Here is a 17,251-nt window from a genome sequence, read left to right as displayed (position 1 = left end):
TGTGCAGTTTATGGTTGCAGCTTGCTAACCAAATAACCAGTAACGTAGAAATTCACCCTTCTTATTCAAACATGATGAGTCTTTGCTAAATAGAAAAAAAATCAGTGGCCAAAACACAAAATTTGAGGCTTCAAAATGCACTAAGTGATGCCCAGTCAGTTATATACGGTCAGTTAAATACGGTCAGTTGCTAAAACGTGGTAATTTGTCTCCTTCACTCCAACTGCCTTGTTTTTCAGAATTTTATTTTGCATTATATTCTGCTCGAGGGAAATTGCTTCCCATGTGTGAATCAAGGGTGCAGATTTCATTGAGTATTCTTGAGTTTCAGAGCTCCATAAATCTTCTTCTTAATTAATTTTTGTGTAGCTGCACTCCACGACATCCAAACTTTCATGGCAATAAGGAAGAAATATCATCATATAGGCTGTGGGGGTTTTGTGCAGAAACTTCAGTTTCATTAGTTATTTTCAAAATAGATAAAATACTTGGCGATTAGTATTTACAAAACTATACTGCATGTTTAATCTGTTTTGATCATGTTGTATAATTACAGCAAAAACACATCAGTGAGTAGAGGTGACTGTTTGTCACTATAATTGATTAGGATGTTGGGATGAGACGTGTAGATTAATGAGAAGATTGAAGTGATTGGTAACTGATGAGTGCAGCGTTTCATCTCACTGCATTAATGTCTCCAAGCTCTCTGAAGGTTGCTTCTCATCTGTGTGCTGCGGCTGCCAGCTGACAGACAGTCTTTCTTCCTGCCAGCTGTCTGGGCCATCAGTAAGTGAATAACCCTGTCGACAAATAGCCTGTATAGGATCTCACAGTCTCCAGAGGGATGAGGTGGACTAATCAGTGTCTGTAGTGGAGCACGGTGGGACTGCTCGCTGGGGAGAGGGATGAGAGCTGATACTGTAGGTTGGGTTTTAACGGTAGGCTTACGTCAACGCGTACGTCTTATGTGAATAAATACACCACAATGGCTGTGCAGCATTTCTCCAAGCGAGGTTGCATGTAAGTAACTCCAACTCGGTTAGATGTGAAATGAAATGGTTGATGCACATGAGGATAACACAGGTGAATTCACGAGGTTCAAGTAGCAATACTATATGTACGTTTCTATAGTTGCTATGTCCATCACTTAGAAACTCACAACAAAAACAAACAAAGTAACTGTGATCTGTAGACAGCCCACAGCTGGACAAGCCTCACACAGCTGCACCGAGACAGACATTTATTATGCTAACACACCACATATGTTACTTCTGTGTAATATTATTTAACCATCTATCAGCCTGGATTACTTCATACATTATCTATATAGCTTTTTATACAGCTTGTAGAAAATAACAACAAAACAGGAGCGTACAATGTAAGCTGCAAAATAAAAAACAAACCTGGCTTTGTGGTGACCTCCAGCTTGCGCTATGGAAATTGTTACTTCTAAATCTAAGGCTTTGGTTCTTTGGATTAGTCGTTGCCCAAAGTAGAAAAGTTCAAGCCGTAGAGTGTTGTTAACGAGTGAAACTGGACCAGGAGATTGACAAACGGCTTTCAGGTCTGTGTTAGTGTGAAGGTGAAACCCTCAATTTAAGGGTTGATCTGTGTTCTACCCTCAGCAGTGACCTTAAGCTGTGGGTAGTGACTCAAAGAAAAGGGATTTTAGGTACAAAGTGTCAGGACTTAGCCTTAGAAATATATGTGTGGGGCTCAGAGTAAATTACCTCTCCTGCATATCAAAAGGAGCTAGATGAGATGGTTTGGGCATCTGATATGATACCTGACCGATGCCTTCTAGGTGAGAAGTTTTAGGTATGTCCAACCGGCAGAAGACCCAAGGCATGCTGGAGAGATGCTGTCGTTTCTAGAGTAGGTGGGAAAGATATCTGGGCATCTCTGATCAGAGATAAGAAGTAGAAAATAGATGGGCAGCAAAACCAACGCACAAAAATAAAGAAACAACAACATGGTTTACACCCTTTTACTCTGAGATTCATGCAGGAGTAAAAATTTTAACTTGGTTGAGGTTTTAAAATCTCAGAGTGACCTGATGGGCAGAGAAAATCACCTCGATGTCTCTGATCCATAATTCATCTGAAGTAAATGGCTTCATTTTTAGATTAGATGGTTACATATGAGTACTGTGGGTACTTGATAAGAATGGTGTTAAAGGGACTCAAGGTACACTAACATTTGGTGACTTCAACTTCTGGTGTTGGAAGCTCAGGATGAGCCAACACTACCACCTGCATGTCCTGACTGACTGCAGCTGTTACCTCCGCGGACTTTAGATTTGAAGCTGAGAAAGGCCCGACTCAGAGACAGTAAAGGAAAGCTTTTAATGGCAAACTAAGGTGAGGGGGTTTAGTCTGCAACATAATAGCCGAACACTTTTATAGGCTGTGGAGATGAGCTTATCAGCAGTGCACAATAAAACCATTCAGCAGCCACTCTCCATTTGTTCTCTCTTTTTCTCTCTAGTGGTTGATTCGGCCTTTCCTTCTCTTCTTTCGGTTATGATAACTTGATGGATACAATGGAAGCATCAAAGCAGCAGTAATTTAGATGGTTATATTCTAATGTCAGTACCAAAGCAGGGTTTTTGTACTTTGTTCCCTTACACACTGCAGGATGAAGGAGCAAAATGAAACTGGAAATGTGACAAATCCACATTTCAGAACTTTAATCACGATCTTCTCTTAAATAAACTAAGAAAAGACTTTGTGCCAAAGACCTCCGGTGGTTCTGTGACCAAGCAAAACAACTTTACTTACTGCTATGAACAGGAGTACATGCCATGCTGTAGGAGCTTCACTGAAAAGTGAAAACTCTATTCTTCACGCAGGTGGGATTTACTGCAGGATTAGATCGTATTAGCTGGTGCTTGTGTTCAAAGGGACATGACAGGACGACATAATGAACGGAGAAGCAGTAATTCTGATCTGTCGTGGTGTTTCATTACCACGGCACATTCAGATCTTTCTGAATGGGTCAATTAGTCTATTCTTGTCCATCTGAACGTGTGCAGTCCTAGAGAGAAGGGCAGCTGGAAACTAAAGTATTATTATTTTTGTTGTGTTAAGACCATTTCATTTGTTGCATTTGTGAATTTTAAATTTGCTTCCTGGAAAGGAGATTCTGCCCATCAGTCGCTCAGGATGAACAATGTGCTTTTCTTACAGGCTATAAAACACTGAACTAGCTTTTTACCTTCTCAATGTCACCTGTGAGTATATATGTGAGTATATAAGTTTTCACAGCCAGTTTGCAGAAATGTACGTGGAGACCACATGTGATTAAATCCCTCATGGATTTAATCAGTGGGGCCGTGTGCGCGGTGGTTTGGGAGTATGGGCTACTGGACCTAATGATACAGTTTATTTTGGTAAGTCCTGTACAACCACAGACAGAGCTTGGTCCACTTGCTAGAAATAAGTCAGACTTATTGTGGGTGACTGTACCAGTGATTGTACCAGCACTACTCTTTCTGTCTCATGGAATTGAGCTTCCTCTGAAGGCTAAGATCAGATCTCCTGCTCTTCCACATTGGGGGGGAAATGCTATTTGCGGTGGCTGATGGATGCCCTAATGAAGGTGTTCTAGGAATGTCCCCAGCTGAAGTGAGAACTTGGGCCATAAGTGTCACGATCCTGGGTCTTATGACCCAGTGTTTTGAGTTTTAGTTCATTTTTGATGTTTTAGTTTATGTAAGCCCTTCAGGTTCCTAAGTTCATTTGTTATCATGCTTAAGTGTTTCTAGTTATTATTTCCCCCTCGTGCTTCCACCATGTTAAGTCTCCCCTGCTTTTCATGTATTTCATGTCTGTGGCTTATGTTGTCAAGTTCAGGTTGTCATGTCTATATCTCACTCTGTTTCCTGTTTTATTGTGAAGAGGTCTGGCGTTTCTGTGTTCATCGTGTTCAGTTTTACTCTCCCACTGTGACGTCATTATGTTCATGTGTGCCAGCTGTTTCCCCAGGTGTTGCCACTTCCCCTAATCACCTCCTGTGTATTTAAGTCCTCTGTTTTCAGTGTGTGATTGTCAGGTCGTCTGTTGTCCACGCCATGTTTCCTATGCCATGCTTCCAAGTTTCTTGTCTAGGTTTTTCTTATTGTTTGTTTAGATTTCCCAGTTTAGGTTTGTGTTAATTTTGCTTCAGTTTGCCTTGCCCTTTGTTTGTACCTTTTTTACCAGCCATATTAAACGGCTCGCTTTTTGTTAACATTCAAGTTTTGTTCCCTGTTCCTTGGAGTCTGCATTTTGGGTCCTTTTTCAATTCATACAGTCTGCCCTCGCCAGACTGTGACAATAAGCCAGATGTGGTGCCCCTGTAATACAGAGTTAGATGAGTGAAAGGGGGGGGTATTCTTCAAGGCTGATTAATAAAATGTTGTAACTTGATTTAGTTGACATTAATACAGCCAACCTATGATTAGTGATAGTACTGCTGTTGCCCCCTCCCCAGATCAAAAACTCAGTCGTAAAGTTCATTTAAAGACTTTTTGTCTTAATTTGACTTTGTCTGCCCGGCCAGTGGCAGGAGGGGTCCTAAAGAGATTTAGGAAGTCTAGACTGCCCCTGAACTTTTATTTGGTTTCTCTTTATTAAGTTACTTCAAACTTCATTTTGAATTCACCTTCATCCAAACCACAGACAGGAAACTTTGAGCCCAAACAATTCACTGCTCACCGCCTTTCTATTTGTGACATTATGGTTTTTGTATCAACGTCTAATCAAGTATTGAAGCTTGAGGCTTTTTCGAGAGCTTTCCTAAAATCTCTTGCTTTTGTTCTTCACAGGAGAAGCCATGAAAGATTTCTAATCAGCACATTTATTTTTGCTTGATATTTTCTTGACATCTTCACTTCCCCACATGAATAAAATGAACGAGTTTGTCTTTTTTGTTGTTTTTTCTCCATCTGGTTGTGTGACACTTCCAGCTCTCCTGGAGAAAGGGGATTGTTTCTTTATCACAAAGTAAGCCTTTAAGGAATCCTGCGTCTGTTGGCTCTGCTGGTGAAAGTATTAGAAGTGCATTAAAATTGGATTAGATTCCCTTTGAGGTTAGAAGGTTGCAGGTAGTGGGCCCTGCTATCATGCCTTCCAGCATACTTTTCTACATTGTCAGGTCTATCCTGCTGTCAGTGCAGAGCTCAGTTATTTCCATTGTTCTTGTTGTTACTTGCAAACAATAATGAAAGTTTTTTGCTAGCTTTTTATATGTTAGGATCCACCTATTGATCAAAATTATTAATGTACATTCTTCTTATATTTTCTTTAAATGCTACCTATAGCAGCCTACAAACATGAGAAAATCTGGTTGCAGTCTCTCTTCCTTTTGTCACACAGCCGTCCTCTTCGATGGGTTCGGCAGATGTGAACTCTAAGCAGCAAACTTATTTTCATATTTTCACTGTGGGCTTCTGAAAGCTGAGCTCCTGGAGCTAAGACTTACTATTACAAATATATCAAAAACCTTAAAAACCCATTTCATAGAGCTGCAATAGATTTAATACAGCTGAGCTGTTTAATTTTCCCTTTTTTCTAATTATGAATGAACATATGATGTTGTGCACTCATGTCTAGAATGCCATACGGCCACTTTAAGAACATGACGGGATGTAGTGTGATCGTGTGTGGTTACTGGTCCCTATAGTTGTGGCAGGCTGACTCTGTGCCACCCTGCTGCTCTCCCCCTGACAGGCCTGATGGTGATAGATGCCACTCCTCTCTTCCTGATGAAGGGGATACATGGCCCTGTATGTGGCTGCCTGTCTGGGGAATATGAGGCTGCCAGTAAACCACTGGCTCACATTGTGATTGAGGAGCACCCTCATTCCTGTACAGCAAGTCGTGACCTTCTCTGTCAGATCTCACCAGGAGTGCTGGTCTCAGTGTGGTCTGTGGATCCACTGGGGTTGCTTCAAAAAATCCAATACACCTGAGCAAAATTAATCATATTTCCATAACTCCCATATGTGCTGTTCATATCAGCGCTCATGTCATTAGTTCATAACAAGCGAAACAGGTTATCAAATGTGGTTGTAAGTCATGTGTTTTGTGTTTTTGTGGTGTCCAAGCAACACGTGCTTTATGCAGTGGAAACAAAGGATTTGATCACTCACCAATATAACTTTAAAACTTCAAGTTTTGTAAGAGAGTCAAAGTTGTGTTAAAGGTTCACGTGTTGTTTAAGGAACCTCGCATATTTTAAATGGGTTACTGTTATGAGCTGTCCTACGTGACGCCTTTACAAGTAAACATAATCAATGAAAAAATAACCTGGTTTTATGTAAATGTGGGAGTCGTAGCAGCTTTGAGTGATGGCGCTCTGTTAAATTAACTGGACTGTCAACACACTGAGTGACAGCTTGATCCAATCCAATCAACATTTTCAATAAATGTGTACAGTGTGATGCTCAGGACGCTGATAAGTAGAAACCAAAAACATTCAAGAGTCCAGTGAGTTAAGGTGTGTTCACACATGCTCTGCAGTCATGAACGTGACCTTACCTGGCTGACCAGCACAGTCGTGAAACTGTCTTCGACTGCTCAACACCTGCCGAGTTATAACCGGTGGTTTGACTCGGCAGGTTGCATTGAAATCTGCTGCAATGACCCAGTTACTGCGTTCACCAGATATCAACACGATTTCGATCCGCTCCTCACGTGTTAACCTCTTCGACATGTCGATGGCTGTGAACAAAGAGAAACTTGTAAATAACTCATGAAAGAATAAAGTTACGTTGAAACCAAGCACACCATTGTTTTTCTTGTGACATTACCAATAAGTTTGATGTGTCACATGACCCTCTTCCTATTGAAAAAACAAAAGTTGTATCCAAGATGGCCGACTTCTAAACGGTCACCATGGTCACCACCCATCTTGAGGAGTTTGCCCCTCACATATACTAATGTGCCACAAACAGGACTTGAATATCACCAACCATTCCCATGTTATTACGGTGTATCCATATAAATGGCCCACCCTGTATTGACACATCGTGCAGAAGGCCGGCATGCGGAGCTTCTCGGGATGTCTGGAGCATGCCAGCATCATCTGGCACCAGATTCAAACTGCCAAGAAAGAACAAAGGGTGGTTTTTTTACACCTTGCCAACACCTTTGGGTCAGTTCCGCACGAGATGTTGTGGATGGCCTTCAACTATTTCAGCGTACCAAACCACATCACAGGACTGGTCAAGACGTACTTTCAGGATTTACAGTTTTGTGTGACAGCTGAGAATACCGCCACAGCCTGGGAGCACCTGGAAATTGGAGATTTCTGCTCTGGCATTTATCATGGCAATGGAGTTGGTCCTGAGGGCATCCTGGTGGGTAGTGGGAGGTGACTCAAGAGTGGCCTTCGTCTTCCTCCCATTAGGGCCTACATGGACGACATGACCATCATTACAACAACAAAACCATGTACTAGGCGATTCCTACAGAAGCTCCTGGAAAACAATGGGCAAGGATGGAGTTTAAGCCAAGTAAATCTTGCAACATCTCCATCGTAAAAGGAAAGCTGACAGCCGAGCAATTCTATATCAGTGGAGAACCAATTCCAACAGTATTACAGAAGCCCATAAAGAGCCTGGGACGGTGGTATAATGCAGACCTCCATGATACATGGCAACTAGAACAACTAAGGCAGAACTTGGCTGATGACCTCAAGCGGATTAACAACACTGCACTCCCAGGAAAACTGAAGCTCTGGTGCTTCCAGTTTGGGTTATTACCCAAAGGAGGAAGTGGACCACAGCCACATTTGTGCTACAGGCGAAATCTGCTCTTCGGCATTGTGGTGTGGTGGGTCACGTCCAACAGGGAAGAGGAGGATTTGGTCTTGGCGCAGTAACATCAGTGGCAACAGGCATCTGTAACTGAACGTTGAAAAATGGTGGTGGAGGAGGTGCGACGACAGGAGGAAACAGCCAGACATGCCAGAGCCGTGGCGCTGGCCAGTCAGGGTCGCTGGATGAATTGGGAGAGTGTGGAAAAGAGAAAATCTGGGGAAAGGACACACTCCAGGCCCTGATCAACCCTGGCAGGGCCTCCTTGGATGAGGGTGTCTAGTGATAATGGCTGAAACACCCGACACAGGTCCACTACTGACGATGTGTCCCAAACTGGTAAAGTGTCTGGGCTGCCTTTCCTCGTAACAGCCATCCCTCAACATTTCTCCATTTAAAGCAATGCATTATCAGGGACTGTAACATCCAGTCCTTTTTACTGAATGGCTACCAATAGTGTATCCAGTATGCACCATCTCCACAGTGAAGCCAGACATTGTGTTACACTAGTACACTACTATCTGCATAATCTGTTATACAAACCGCCAAAAGTAGTCCGTATAAGTAGTCCGGGGCAAAAATGCAGTTAATTCCTCAACCAGCACCATAGCAAGACTTGCTGTTGTTGTTGCTGAAGGAAAGCGATCCAATGGCTCTCGGGGAGTCAAAACATGTCAATAACTCTTTTATTTATGAACCATCATCTCAGAGCTTTTTACACAGTAAGACAAAGACCTGCACACTAGCTGAAGAGGAAAGTGACCTTGTAAGAGAACCAGAGATAGTGACTGACGGGCTTCCCACCCCTCACTGGACGAAGACCTCTGCAGTGCTGACCCACATGTTAATTATAAAGGATGCATTAAATTTTACATTTAATGAAAAAGTAAACACAGGATCTGCTGAGTATGCCTCAACAAAATATCTTCAACATCAACCAGGTTAAAAAACAGGCTTTCAAATTAAATTTAAGCCATTTAACTGAGCGTGCTGTTCCATAGTGAAGGTGCCAAGATAGATGGCGAGCATCTTTAAAGTCCATTTGTGTCATTTCGCTTTGTTCCTTCTAAAACACAAGTACATAACCACATGTACCCATTAATAATCATCAGGCACTGTTGCCTAGCTAGATTTGAGTGGGACTAATTATTCTCACCTGCATCATCTAGGCACCCCACACAGTGCATTACATTAACTTCAGCATTGCTACCTTTATTTAAGGCTCCAGTGTTTCTGTTTTAACGTGTGCAAAGAAAAACAATCACACCTTACCCATCCTGGTTCAATCAGAAAGGTTCTTCCTCATCATAGCCCTTATTTTTGACCTTTTGTGCTTTATATTTCTTGCTTTTCCATGAAATCCATATCTCTCGGCTCTGTATCCGCAATCCTTTGGTTCAGCTTTTTTTCTGACCCCGGTGTTGTTATCGATCAGATTTGGGGAAACGCATTCAGCCCAGCTGTGTGCAGAAGGTCTGCCTGGTACCATAGCCTACCTCAGCGCTGCTGCAGTGCTCACAATGAATTAGAAATATGAAAGTAATGCAGCCCTCCAGGCACTCCCTGTAAAACAAATATTTCTGCTAATGGTCGTCTAGAATTTAGCATCACTCAACAACAGTGAATCATCTCTCTGCTGTTATACAATCGCACTAAATTCTTTGGGATGTCTTAGCTTGTTTTTGTGTTGCTTTATAAATCAGATGTTTTCTTTAACCCCCCGAGGCCCTGCTATTGGTATTAAACAGACTTACCTTAGCTACATGTGTGAGGCAAAAGAAAACAGACAAGTGAGAAACTCTGCAGAGCAACATATCCAGACGCTGTCATCAGCATAAAGATGAATTTCTTTCGAATTCCCTTACCTGAGTTACAACAAGCTGTACTATCCTGCACTTGTTAGCAAACAGATTCAGAAGAACATAATAATTCATCTGGAGTGATGTTTGTGCCCACATGATTAATCCAAGTCCCATATTTGCTGTCTTTTGTCTTTTTTTGTTTTTGGCGGTTACTCCCGGCCATGAGAGAAAAATCAGGCTCTGCCCTGATGAAGAGTTCCCTGCATTTACAAGCTGGTTTGCAACTACTGGTCACTGACGAGGACCGGAGAGGAGTGTTGTGGCTTTAGAGAGGGTAGTGTGAGTGACCCAGAACAGCTTAGCAATGCTCCAGATTAAGCAGAGAATTCTCTTTAGGTTATGAGTGTGAGCACAACCCCAGATGCAAGCACACGTATTTTTCTGTTGCACAAAATAACCAGATTAATAGATTATTTTAAACGGGAAAAAACGAGAAACCTTAATGAAATCATATGAAGCATAACTGTCAAAATGAGACATGTAGTAATAAATGAAATCAAGTGGTCAGGGTGTGCAGAGTGTTATGTCAGTCAAAAAATAGCAACACGCTAGTGTTCCTTGCATGGAAAGCTTGTTAGCTCAGTCATTTTTTGGACACTGGCATGAAGACTCACCTGTGCTTATGTTGACAGCTGCTGCATGAGGAGGCACTACAAAGTTCTCTTCTAATCTTCGAGAAGCTGGATTCCTGAGAGGTTATGTTTTTCTGATTTGTTGTCACTGTATCATTTTCAAGAATAAAGTTTCAAATTTCTGAGAGTTTTTCTCAGCTATGAGCTATTCTAGATTGTAGAAGGCTGCACATAAATAATGTAAAGACTTTTAGGCGGCTCTGCTGGATAGGAAATGCAGTCTCTTCACAGACAGTCGACAGCAAACACAGAGTGCAAACTCTTTAAATCTGACATTTTTCATTGGCTCTTTTCTTGAGATCTGTTTTTCTTGTTTCGTCTTCTTTCTATCTTAAGCTGAAATGGAGCTTGTACGGACACTAGTATACTTCTGTCAACTGCTCGGTAATTCATCACTCAGCCACACACATGTTTCTGTGTTCATACGTCAATGAACAAAAAGTCTCTTTCTTTCGTTAAACATACGTGGTGTCAGACGACCAAACACACATACAAACAGGGCTTTGTATCCTTCAGTAGTACAATTTATTTTTAAAAAACACTCTATTTTTAAGTCATAGATCTCATTTAAATGCATTTTATTGCTAACCCAGTGTATTATGAGCACTTTGCATTGGTGAAACTCTCATTGTCCTACTGTGTACTCTCAGAACTATGCAAATGGACTCAGACTCTGGATGATAAACCCTGCTTGTGATGGTTATTGTAAAACTTCTTCAAGTTCCTGTGTGCTTTTCATGTCACCATGGACCCGGCTGTGTGCCTTTCATTAATCGACACATACTCATCGCATTGTTTTGCAGCAACAAAATGGATGGATCCATCCAACACATCCATAATTTTCTTAAATGGTTATCTAATCCTGGGATGTGGGGCAGCTGAGGCCAGTCCTATTTGACTTTGAGCAGGAGACAGGCTATATCCTGGACATGTCACCATTCATCACAACAAAACTGCTGCTCAAGAAGATCTACACAGGCATAGGGGGGCTGTGGAAACCCCACAAAAGAGTAAAACAGGAGCTGTGAGGTGCACAGTGGGGCTTCCAGATATGTCATTGGTGATATAATTGATATTTGATTTTGAATAAAAAAGTTTCTTGTTTCGACCTTCTATCACAGATATGCTTAAATATTGAAAAGTAAACAAATCAGATACACTAGAGCTTAAGAGGTCTCAGTGTGATTGGTAAGCTGAGGTGTGAGTTGCTGCAGAATGGGCGTGTTGTGATTTGTGAGACGGCTGAGTGCACATGAAAGTGTTGCAACTGTCTCTACAGTGCTATTGGCAGACAGTAGTAATGCTGCTCCAGAAACACTAGAAATCCAGCACTTAGCCTCCTCCCTGCCTTCCTGTCACAGCACACTTAATGATGCGTCAAAGATGTTTGAAATTGTCTCCAAACTTTCTCTGAATTGTTTCTGTGAGACTTTCTGTAATTGTTCAACTTTTACAGTAAACAGTGGAAGAGGGTTTTTCAGTCAAACTGATGGAAACAATCAGAGCTTTGTGAGGTTTCTTTTCCTCCAAAAGAGAAAGTTTTCAGCTGTCGAGCAGTTTTGACAGAGTACCGTGTGCATCTGCATGGATAGAGATGCTGATGGGGATTCATGTTTCGCTTTATCATTCAAGAAATGAGGAAATTCAAAGGAAGCTACACTGTGACCACTCCTCTCTCTCCCAGTCTGATTTTAATGTGTGCTGGGGCATACGGTGGTTGCATGAGCTCGCTGTTCTATTGGAGCTCACGTTTGATGTTGATGTGCGGTGAAGGTGGAAAAATGGAGTTGTGCTGTACTTGTCATGAATGCATTTCTGTAGTCTTGTGGAATCCGTGGACGCCACAAGAAACGCAGTAACAAACAAGCTACTGTGTTTCGTGGAAGACTCTAAAATAGCAGGTTCACCTGTGGAGAGAATTACTTATAATTGCACAGGCTGGCCTGGATAAATCAGTCTATCTCAAGTAGGTTAATTCTACTGGCATTACATTTATCATATATCACTGTAGCTTCCTGTTTGATGCGGCCGAGGACCCCACTGTTTCCTGCCTGCTTGTTAAGCAAAGACATATTAACCCTGTTTCAGCTGCAGCCCATTGTTTTAGCTGCGCTGAATGCTGTGCAGCTGATTGATTGATTTAACTGTCATTTCTATAAGAACTATTTGTCCCAGTCTTGCTGCTATGGCTCTCATGGGCTACAAGCGCCACAGTGTTGTGTTGCTTTATCTTTTGGTTTTGTTTTTTTATTGTAGAACATACAACGGGAAAAGTAACGAAAGGAAACACAAAGCAAAAATCAACACAATGACAATCTTTGCAGTAGAGCATGTGTACTGGTGCATCATGCAGACAAGCTATCCATGCCAGTAGACCGTGTGTGCACAAATATATTTAGTTGCCAGTTTATTAATATACAAATAGCTTGAGTTTACCCACTTAAATACAGCGGTCCTGCAGTGACATGCGAGTTTCTGTTGAAACTGTTTCAGAGAGGTGTGGTTCTGTCTACATCCTGGAGGAGGAAGTTTGCAATGCTGTTTCCCTCATTCACTATATTTGGCAATATGCTTGAACCATATTAGAAACATACAACGTTGAATCCTCCAGGTGAGTTATTTTACTTGTAATGATGATTGTTACATGTTGCAATAGTACAAGAGCTCAGAGACATCCAGTACAAAGGGCTGCTCAGGTGGCTGAAGGACAAGAATTGTAAAAATGAAAGCTGACATTTCAGTGTGACAACATGATGTTGAACGAATCATTTTTAAATAGATATTTCTTTTGCTGAGGGAATCCGTAGACACTTATCTTAGACATCTCTCAGATGTCTAAGCGAGGGCTGCAGGTCCCACCTGTGAGTCAGGTTCAGTTTCTAAATACAGAGAGTTTGATATTTATTAATCTTAAGTGATTGGCGAGTGCAGCCACATGTTAAAATTTATACAGCCATTAATATGAAATTCCGTTGTTACATGAACTTGTTTCCAGTGGGAGCTGAGCTCCCGCAGGCCTGGTCTTTGTCACCAGTTCTAACTTTTATGGACAGAATTTCCAGGCTTGTGAATGATGTGCTCCCTCTGGGTTATGTGAGCAGTGACCTTAACGTCACACTGGGGTGGTTTATAGTTGATATAGTTTGATACAGTGGGGACGAGAATTAGCACCCAAATCTGAGGCCACAGCTTTAAGTTGCTGCTCCAAAACGAGGAGTTGAATTAAACCTTTGATTTTACTTATTGATCGATGTTACTATTTTTACTGATGGAAACAAGGTGATATGTTTCTGCCATGTCCAAATGGAAAGAGACATCAGGGCAGACCAGGATGTGCTGGAGAGATGATGTCTCTGTGGCGGCTTCGTAACTTGTTTGTGTCTTTGCTGGGAGAACTGGAGTTAGTGGCATCTCTGCTTAGAGCAATGACCTCCAGTATGCTGGTGACTCGGCGAAGTGTTGGCAGCTCGTAGCAAAGCTGACTTTTAGTGTTTTCGCCAGTTGATTGTAGCAGATTTGGGAAAATAACCGAGGAAGCATGAGAATCATCTCTTTGTTCTCTTGTTCTTACTCTGACATCCCCGATTACAGAGTGAAATATAATGACTGACCAGCTTCTCTGTGACTGACCTTTCAGTGAACCATATCCAGAGCAGACGCTGGTGTTTCCTGTTAACTGGAGTTTCTGATTAACTGGTCAACCAGTGTGTGAGACAGATGTGTCGTAGGTGTGATTTATTGATGTTTTCAGCATGTCCCACAGACACCTTACTTGGCACTGGAACCAAAGCCTTAAACTCAGACTGCGTCCACACCAGCCCGGATAGATTTGAAAACGGCGTTTTCGTCTGAAAACGCTCCGCATCCACACTATCGTTTTCATTCGTTTTCACCGAGTTGTGCGTCCACATTGAAACGGCCGAAAACACTTACGTTCCAGTCCTGCGCAAGAAGATTCGACCTGCCTCATTTCTGTCTGCCGCTTATTTACTTTCCGGCTCTTTGAAACGTCGCGGCAAAATGTTGAGGAAAAGCACCGAGTTTGTTAAATGCACTAACAATGAGGCGGAGTTGTTGCTGCGAGTAACACAAAAGTACAAAGGTCCAAAAGCGAGTGAGAATTAAAGAATTTGAAGAAAAGTTCTCAGGAGCATGTGCAGGCTGATGTTAATCTTTAATAGGGCTGTCAAACAAAACAGCTGCTGTTTAATGCCCTCCGCTATCTTTGCTTATTTGGTCACATGACTGCATCACATGACTAAAATGCGTCATTGCTTTCGAAAGTCTGCGTTTTTGAGTGTCCACACTGCGACGGGACAGCTCCGTCTTCAAATGTATGTGTTTTCAAGAGTGTTTTCAAAACGCTGCGTTTTCCTTCGGGAAAACGGCGTCTCAGTGTGGACGGGAAAACGATGCGTTTTCAAACGAAAGCGCATTAGTGTGGACGTAGCCTCAGACAGATATCACCAATTAAATCAACACCAGCTGTGTTGCATGTGTGCAGATACACAATACAACCCTTCTGCTGACGGTGCCTTCAACAGGTGTGAGAGTACGGTGATGCGCAGATTTACCCTACAGACATAAAATAGTGTTTCACATAGTTTTTAACTACCAGCACACAGGACATGACTGTACCATCTGCCATTACTTTGCCATCACCATGCTGATGCTTTGTAACTTCATACATTACTCTGTACAGTAATGTTAACTTACCCACATGAGATACTCTGGAAGAGAAAGAAAATCACTGTGCAGGGCCCAGAAATCGAAGACATAACAAAAGTGTAAAAGCAAAGCTCTCTGACTTGTGACTCACACGGTCCCATGCCAAATGCATCCTGCAGGCGTAGTCACCGGAAAGACATTCTCACCGGCCAACCACACGGCACCATTTTGCATTTAGGCACGTAGCCAAAGTGGAGGAGACCTGCTGAAGTTGAAAACGAGCATCAAGATGAGTTAAGTAACTTTGCACACTGGATGGTTGTTGGTGCCAGACAGGCTGGTCTATCAGAAACATCTCATCTACTGGGATTTTTGCAGCACAGCTTTCTCGGGGTTTGAGAGCATGAACTAAAATAATGAGCCAAAAAAGGCAACAGTCACTCAATAACTGTTTATTACAACCGAGGCATTCGAAAGAGCATCTTTGAACACACAACATGTCAAACCTTGATGCCTACAGCGGTCGGACACGCAATGAGGCGATACTCTTGTCAGCCAACACTAAGAAACTGAGGCTTCAATTTGCTCAAGCTCAAAATTTCACAATAGAAGATTGAAAAAATGTTGCTTCTTAGTACATTTCCAAGTTAACCTGGCAGACTTCATTACCTTCAGATGTTTAATTAGCATTAGGACTTGCGTGTGTGCTCTGCAAGTGTGTCTGACTCTATTAACTGGGGTTGTATTATAAAGAACATAAAACACTTTCGCCACAAGCGCACGACAACACACTCAAGTACACTGATGTACTGAACCTCTGACTTTAACATCGGTTTGTCTTCTCTCGTCGCAGGTGTCCATCTATGAACCTGTGAGGTCATAGCCATCTAACAGCAGCATCAGCACCAGAGGAGAGTTTACCAGCAGTGGGACCATGGACCTTAGATTTAGACGTCTGTCGCCTCTCACCAGGGCAGCTCTTCATCTCCTGCTGCTGGCCAGACTGGTGCTTCCTTCTCACACAGAGAGTGAGTCCACATAGCTCATAGCTGTGCCTACATGTTCACAGTTTTACTGTCAGCTAATATCCATTAGCTGACAGGAAGTGTGCACAGACAGCTTTCAAATGGAAATGTGTTATGTGACTGACACACAGCATCACTGCTCAGTTGAAAAAGCCCTTTGAAAAGCTTTGATATAACAGCTTTGATACATGATTTCATATTTCACATTATGAAAGCGTCACACAGAAAGCTGACACCCTGTACCTTTTCCTGCGTTTGAAGGGCATTTTTAAAGTAGGACTATTCTGTTATTTTTTAGCTCCGTATACAATAAACTTCATGGGGCCCAGTTGTTACTGATGTCCACCTGTTTAAACCAGCTTTCTCCTGATCCACTGCCTGTGGTAAACAGAAGATTTGAACAGGAGGTGGATGGGCCTCCTTTGTCTGCGATGCCCATGTCAGGGATTTCCTCTTTATATTAAACCATAAAGTCAAGAGTATAAAAAACTATTTAAAAAAAGCATTAGAGCAGTGAAGCCTGTGATTTTGAGTTGGAGGGATTGTTTGTACATACGCTGACTTCAATGTTTAATATGAGCATGTAATAGTTTATATATAACAGAAAATAAGGAAAAAGGTTTTATTAACTCTTAAATGTGGGAATTTCCTTAAACATGCATTTTGTTTAATAGCAGGAAGGATTGCAAAAACAAATCTGGTTGCATACCAGAATTGTTTTGGCCGCTGTCAGCATGTAATAAATTTATAATAAGTAAAACTAAAAGTCCTTATTTGCAGCGAGAGTTGAAAAACAACATTTCATTTCCAAGTACCATTAAAATGAACTTTAATGGTGGTCAGAAAGTGCAAAATAGAGCAGTGATGTTGGCAGAGGACGCAATTTAAAAGAAAGAGTGAATGACTTCTTCCCATGCCCAATCTCCATCTCCACTTTCTGGGTTTTTTGCGTATTCTAGCTAAAGTAAAATAAAAAATAGAAAAACAAACTGCAAGCATCACTCTGGCATCCATGTAACAAAAATCCAGCCCTACAACCTGACCTCACTCTTGAGTTTGCCTTGCGGTTTCATGCAGCATGACGTTCTCTTTTCAGCTGCCTTTAACAAACACCATTCCTCACAGGACTATTGTGTGTTGAATGTCAACCAGCTCGACTCTACCTGAGGCCAAATCAAAGGAAAACAAAAGGAAAGGAAAGAAAGTGAGAAAGGGATCGAGAGATTGTGTGAGAGGAAAGGCCTGGGCCCTTTCTGTCTCTCT

The 17,251-nt window shown here is 42.0% G+C and overlaps 1 protein-coding gene across 10 annotated transcripts in view; it reads left to right on the top strand.

Annotated features, from left to right (window-relative positions):
* The window catches only part of ptprfa (protein tyrosine phosphatase receptor type Fa), a 348,653-nt gene that overhangs the window by 84,522 nt on the left and 246,880 nt on the right, over window positions 1-17,251 (top strand). For all 10 annotated transcript variants that reach the window (XM_080882891.1, XM_080882887.1, XM_080882895.1 and 7 more), the window contains one exon: window positions 15,817-15,991. In XM_080882891.1, coding sequence (XP_080739017.1) covers window positions 15,898-15,991 — 94 coding nt within the window. In that variant the 5' untranslated portion in view covers window positions 15,817-15,897. The remainder of the gene's footprint in view (window positions 1-15,816; window positions 15,992-17,251) is intronic.

Source organism: Rhamphochromis sp. 'chilingali', assembly GCF_963969265.1.
Source record: "Rhamphochromis sp. 'chilingali' genome assembly, chromosome: 5".
Lineage (NCBI taxonomy): Eukaryota > Metazoa > Chordata > Actinopteri > Cichliformes > Cichlidae > Rhamphochromis > Rhamphochromis sp. 'chilingali'.
The sequence above is the reverse complement of the archived record's forward strand: the minus strand, read 5'-3'. Positions and strand labels throughout refer to the sequence as shown.